The 6,546-nt window shown below is 44.3% G+C and overlaps 1 protein-coding gene across 2 annotated transcripts; it reads right to left on the reverse strand.

Moving 5' to 3' along the window:
• Positions 1-2,042: 2,042 nt before the first annotated feature.
• On the reverse strand, positions 2,043-4,128 carry gpx7 (glutathione peroxidase 7). Of its 2 annotated transcripts, none has more exons than XM_080473472.1 (3): positions 3,902-4,128; positions 3,161-3,422; positions 2,043-2,295 (listed from the first exon to the last, which is right to left on the reverse strand). In XM_080473472.1, the coding sequence occupies exons 1-3, from the start codon at positions 4,052-4,054 to the stop codon at positions 2,126-2,128; spliced, it is 585 nt and encodes a 194-aa protein (XP_080329598.1). In that variant the 5' UTR covers positions 4,055-4,128; the 3' UTR covers positions 2,043-2,125. The 2 variants fall into 2 exon arrangements, with proteins under 2 accessions (XP_080329598.1, XP_080329597.1); XM_080473471.1 differs by having other exon boundaries at positions 3,815-4,120.
• Between the last annotated feature and the right edge of the window lie 2,418 nt (positions 4,129-6,546).

Below are 6,546 nucleotides of genomic sequence, written 5' to 3' on the forward strand. Positions count from 1 at the left end.
CTTCTAATGGCCTCAGATAGAGCTCTTCTATCTGCTTTACTTCTTCTGGACCTTAGTACTGCATTTGATACTGTCCATCATAATATACTTTTAAGGAGATTAGAAGATGCCGTCGGCATTAAAAACTTAGCCTTAAACTGGTTTAAATCATATTAATCTGACCGCTTTCAATTTGTTCATGTAAATAACAAATCTTCAATACATGAACGGGTCCTGTGTGGAGTACCACAAGGCTCCGTCCTCGGACCCAGATTGTTTAATCTCTAGATGTTACCACTCGGAAATATTATTAGGAAACACAACATTAACTTTCATTGTTATGCAGATGATACTCAGCTCTATTTATCAGTTAAAGCCAATCAGGCCGACCAACTTGTTAAACTAGAGTCCTGCCTCAGGGACGTTAAGTCCTGGATGTCTATCAACTTCTTAATGCTCAACACATCCAAGACTGAGGTTCTAATCCTAGGTCCTAAAAAGCTCAGGGATTACTTTTCAGATAGTCTGATTACCTTAGATAATATTACCTTAACCTCTAATAGTGATATTAGGAACCTGGGTGTTATTTCTGATCAGGATCTGTCCTTTATGTCCCATGTTAAACATGTCTCCAGGACAGCCTTCTTCCATCTAAGGAATATTGCAAAAATGAGAAACTTCTTGTCCTTCAAAGATGCAGAACAAATGCTTCCTGCCTTTGTGACTTCAAGATGAGATGATTGTAACTCCCTAATGTCAGGATGTCCAAACTCCTCTGTTAGGATCTTCCAGCTAGAGCAGAACGCTGCTGCAGGTTTACTAACCAGAACTGGAAGAAGAGAACACATCTCCCCAGTCTTAGCATCCTTACACTGGCTTCACATCAAATCTAGAATAGAATTCAACATCCTTCTGATCACATCTAAAACTCTTCATCACCAGGCTCCGTCCTATATGGAGAAACTTCTAGAAGGGTCTCACCCTCCACGAGCCCTTGGCTCTGAGGATGCAGGACTGTTGGTAATCCCTAAAGTCCTTCAAAGTAAAAGAGGAGGCAGGAGTTTCAGCCATATGGCTCCTTTACTCTGGAATCAACTAGCAGCCTCGGTCCGAAGGGCCCACACCATTAGTTTATTTAAGAGGAGACTAAAAACCTTCCTCTTTGATAGAGCTTCTCATTAGGAATAAAATAGGAGCACTAAGTTGAGCTGCTCTAGGCCTAGACTGCTGAGGGGATTTCCTCTCTCCCGTTAAAGGGAGGAACTCTACATTTGGAGCTTCTGTTTCTTGTCTTTCTTTCTTTCTCTCTGTGTAACAACATTACTGGAGCCACCAGATCCTGACAGGAGGGGAGCAGGATCCAGGGGATCAGACCCAAGACTCCCAGAGTGGAGTTACCACGGTCCTACTACCCGACCCCCCCACAGCACCGGGACCCCCCCACAGCACCGGGACCCCCCTACAGCACCAGGACCCCACCGCAACGGCACGACCCTTAAACTCCAGACTGAGATTGGTTCATCATCAGACCAACGCTCATCATAGACTTTTCTTAGTATTTGTACTTATCTGGCCTGTCTGCCTCTCTCTCTCTCTCTCTCTCTCTTCTATTCCTCTCTCTCTCCCTCTTCTATTCCTCTCTCTCCCTGTCCTATCCCATGTACTTCTCCCCCCAACCGGTCAAGGCGGATGCCCCCCCCCTTCCAGAGTCTAGGCTCCGCCCTTCCAGAGTCTAGGCTCCGCCCCCTTTCTTCCTGAAGAGGGACTTCTTATGAACTGTTCTTCCTGGTTTCCACTGTTGCTTGTTCCATCTGCTGCTCTGGACGGTTTAGTTGGGTTCTGTTGTTCTCTAGCATTGTAAGAGGTTCTGGAAGGTTTAGTTGGGTTCTGTTGTTCTCCATCATTGTAAGAGGCTCTGAGATGTTTGTTGATGTGATTTAGAGTTTTACAAATAAAATTGAATTGAATTGAATAGTACTTTTTAAGCAGAAGGAGTCACCCTCACTTCAACTTTACTCTTGACGCTAACTTCAGTTAGCATGCTAAGGAGACACAAAAAGCCATGAGGTCGCACTTTTATTGTGAAAAAGTTGCAGGTTAAAAAAAGCAAAACAGTTGCATACGTAAGCATGCAACGCTGACGGCTTCAGAGTTCGTCTTTCTTCTTCTTCTTCAGGATAATTTGCCGCACCATTTGGGCAACGTGTTGCCGGAGTTGGTTGACGGGGACTTTGGGCCCCCAGGCGTCAACCACCTGTCCGTCCCCGTCAACCAGAAACTTCCAGAAGTTCCAGTCGGGCTCCGAGTCGGACGACTCTGCAACAACAAGAGCATTATTAGCATATTCTCCTTTTTTTTTAATAAAATTCACTTTTTATTACTGTTTTGAATATTAACAATACAAAACAAATAAATAATAAGAGAACAAAAATAAAATCTATTAAAAGAAAAAGGCCAGCCGTTTCAAAAAAGACAAGCTGTTGAGTAGAAACACCCTCAGGCTGAATCATCATATCTTTAACTTCCATCATCTTGGGCCTGAGTAGATTCCTAATGCTGATGCTCTGATGTTCCGAGCTGCTCTGAGCAGCAACTCAAGGAGCAGTGTATGGAGCAACTTAAGCAAATAGAGCAATTTTAACAATTTCTAGCAAGTGGAGCAATTTTAAGAGCACCTCTCGGAATTCTGGCAATCTTTATAGAAATCTTAGCAAGTGGAGCAATTTTACGTTTCAGTGAGCATGCTAGGAGTGATTGGCGTGATAGTGGAGCAATTTTAGCAGGTGTAGTAATATTAGCAATGGTAACAATTTTATAGAATTTGATCAAGTTTTGTAATTTTAGCTGCAAATATTTTAAGAGCACTTCTAGTTGCAGTTGCAGTAATTCAAGCAACTTTACCAATTTTAGCATTTTTGTGGGATTGCTAGTTTCCGTTTACAGGCTAACCGTCACTAGCATGTTAGCAGTCGTTAACGTATTAGCACCATTATCGCGTCATAGTCATTGGTGTGTTTGCTGTCATTAGCAAGATAGCATATTAGCAGCATTATCATGCCATAGCCCTTGGCGTATTAGCTAATGTTAGCAGTTATTAACATGTTAGCAGCATTACCATGTTGTAGCTGTTGGCATGCTAGCATTCGTTAGCCTCCCACTAGCCGGCGTTAGGGCTGGTCACCTGCTAGGAACTTGTAGATGTTGTTAGCGCCGGTTCCGACCACGGCAATCTTGCTGAAGATCGGGAATGTGACGCCGTAGACTCTTCGTACGAAGGCGTCGATGTCGCGGTCACTACCGGGCTCCTGCCCGCCGAACTGGTTGCACGGGAACGCCAGCACATTGAAGTGGGCGGGGCCAAAATCACGCTGGAGCTGCTGCAGCTCACGGTAGTGCTCGTCTGCATAGCCGCATTCGCTCGCCACGTTCACAAACAGCGACACCTGTAAGACAGAGGCTAATGTTAGCATGCTAAAACTAATTACGTTCACGGAAACCTGAGAGAGGCTAATGTCAGCATGCTTCAGCCTCGCTACATTCACAAACAACGACAACTTGTTACCTCATGAAATCTGTTATTAGCCTGTTAGCTTAACATAGCATGAGTGAGTTATTTAAAACAAAGGTGTTAGCCTGTTAGCTTAGCATAGCATGAGTGAGTTTTTTAAAACAAAGGTGTTAGCCTATTAGCTTAGCATAGCATGAGTGAATTATCTAAAACAAAGGTGTTAGCCTGTTACCTCATGAAATCTGTTATTAGCCTGTTAGCTTAGCATAGCATGGTGATGTAGCTCAGTGTAATGAGCCAGGTTAGCAGTTAGCATTATGTTAGTACCGGTCCTGGCTCCACCGGGCTGCCACGTCGGCTCGAGCCGGCACGGTGCTCGCCCCCGCTCCCAGCCGCCGCTGCGCTGCTGCTCACCGAGCCTCTGTACTTCTCCAGAGAGACGAGCTTCCCGCGGCTGTTCACCGCCCGGAAGCTGTAGGCATCCCGGCGGCGGCCGAGAGTTCCGAGAGCCCCGAGGAGAGCTCCGACAGCGGCCAGCAGCAGCATCGAGTGGCCGGAGAGAAGCATCCTACTGCCGGGGATAATCACTCTGCAGCTCCGCTACGACTCCCTCCCAGGAGCCGGGGAGCCCGGAGGACCACACCGGTAACACTACATAGACAGACACACACACACACACTGCTACTTCACAATAAAACAAACTTTTAGTCATAGTAAAAATAAAAGTTAGGAAAGAATAAATGAATATTTGCAAAGTATGACAATGTTTCAAAGTTAAAGTTAAAAAAGTGTTAAATTTTTTTTTAAATAAAACCAACATTTCTAAATTAAAAAGTAGATAAAAGTCAAAACTAAAAACTAAATAGAAGTCAGATTTCAAAACTGAAGTGAAAAAATGAAAATTTCAAAAAGAATGTTTCAAAATATAAATAAAATGAAAGTGAGATTTCAAAATATAAACAAATTAAAAAAGAAAAGTTTCGAAATAAAGTAATATTTCAAATTTACATAACACTAAATTAAAAGTAATATGTCACAATTTAGAATGGGACATACAGTAAAATATTTCAATATGAAAGTATAAGTATTCAAGAACCACTTATATTTTCAAAATAAGAGCAACATTTTCAAAGGAAAAAAAGAAAGGTTTAGTTGTTTAGTTGTAGTTGTTTCCAGAATAATCACTCTTGTGGTTAAAATTCTATTTCTCACATCTTAACTCTATGTGGTTCCATATACCAAGATCCAGCAGCAGCTGGTGGTACAGTTCTCAGTCATTTCAGCCAAAGTTAACTTTATTTAAATACAATGCACTTATAAAGCAAATTACAACAATCTGGAGCCTCATTTATAAAACATTCCTAGGATTTCTACAATAAATGTTTGTGCACCCAAATACTGAAAATAGCGTGCGCCCAAAAAAGTTTGGATCGTAAAACCGTGTGTACACACATCTGCACGTACTTTGCTTTTATAGATCTCAGTCCACTGGAAGGTTCACATTTGTCACAGTAGTGGGATCAGTAATAAAAGAAAAAACAAGTGACATCATGGAGGCCAGAGGAGAGTGAAACCATGGTGGAGAGTGACATCATGGAGCCCAGAGGAGAGTAACATGATGGTGGAGAGGGACATCATGGAGGCCAGAGGAGAGTGACAGATTGGTGGAGAGTGACATCATGGAGGCCAGAGGAGAGTAACATGATGGAGGAGAGTGACATCATGGTGGAGAGTGACATCATTGAGGCCAGAGGAGAGTGACAGATTGGTGGAGAGTGACATCATGGAGGCCAGAGGAGAGAAACATGGTGGAGGAGAGTGACATCATGGAGAAAAGTGACATCATGGAGACCAGAGGAGAATGACATCATGGAGGAGAGTGACATAATGGAGGCCGGAGGAGAGTGACTTCATGGAGGTTAGTGACATCATGGAGGAGAAATACATCATAGAGGAGAGTGACATCATGGGGGTCAGAGAAGAGTGACATCATGGAAGTGAGTGACATCATGGGGGTCAGAGGAGAGTGACATCATGGAAGTGAGTGACATCATGGAGGTCAGAGGAGAGGGACATCATGTAATTCAAAGGAGAGTGACATCATGGAGGTGAGTGACATAATGGAATTCAGAGGAGAGTGACATCATGGAGGAGAGTGACATCATGAAGTTCAGAGGAGAGTAACATGATGGAGGAGAGTGACATCATGGTGGAGAGTGACAACATGGTGGAGAGTGACATCATGGAGTTCAGAGGAGAGTGACATCATGGAGGTGAGTGACATCATGGAGACCAGAGGAGAGTGACATCATGGTGGAGAGTGACAACATGGTGGAGAGTGACATCATGGAGTTCAGAGGAGAGTGACATCATGGAGGTGAGTGACATCATGGAGACCAGAGGAGAGTGAATTCATGGAGGACCAAAAAGAACCAGGTTCTAGTTCAGACCAGGAAGAGCGAAGGCCCGACCAGGCCCGGTCGGAGGACAGCCAACCACCCACCCCGAGGGGCCTCGTATCCCACCACACACGTTCCCACCCCATGATACCCCCCCAATCTTGATAGACACACAAACATCCACCCCCACCTCCACCCCCACACATACACATAGGGCTTTTCCACCAACAAGAACCAGGTTCTAGTTCAGGGCCGGTGCCAGAGCCGGTTCTTAAATGAGCACCACCAAAGAACCGGTTCTCTTTCCACCGTTAACGGAGCCAGTAGAGCTACGTCACTGCGTCACTCCAAAACGTGATACGTCACTGATTTCACCAATGTGGCGCTGACAGCCTCATCCAGGAACCAGGAGACGGACTGTACCAGTGGTTTAGTCCGGGTCGCTCCATCTAGTCTGACCTGAACCTCTGATGCACCAAAGAGAAAGAAGACATTACGTCTCTTCTTGTCTCTAGTAGTGTTTGTTCACGTCCGTCTTGTTTTAGTCCAGAGTGGACATAGAGGGGAAATAAATAACGCGTGTATGAGTTTGGAGCTTATTTTTCAACATTTGGGCGTTACACTGAGAATTTCTGCTCCTTTCACTTTATTTCTGGACGT

The sequence above is a fragment of the Lipophrys pholis genome (genome assembly GCF_963383615.2).
Source record: "Lipophrys pholis genome assembly, chromosome: 10".
In the NCBI taxonomy this organism is placed as follows: domain Eukaryota; kingdom Metazoa; phylum Chordata; class Actinopteri; order Blenniiformes; family Blenniidae; genus Lipophrys; species Lipophrys pholis.

What these genes read in the sequence shown, in the direction of transcription:
- gpx7 (XM_080473471.1), bottom strand. Translation starts at nt 4,054, where the DNA reads ATGCTTCTCTCCGGCCACTCGATGCTGCTGCTGGCCGCTGTCGGAGCT. An exon ending in GCCCGGTGGAGCCAGGACCG is followed by an intron (nt 3,423 to 3,814) that starts GTACTAACATAA and finishes TCTGTCTTACAG; the next exon opens with GTGTCGCTGTTTGTGAACGT. An exon ending in CATCTACAAGTTCCTAGCAG is followed by an intron (nt 2,296 to 3,160) that starts GTGACCAGCCCT and finishes TTGTTGTTGCAG; the next exon opens with AGTCGTCCGACTCGGAGCCC.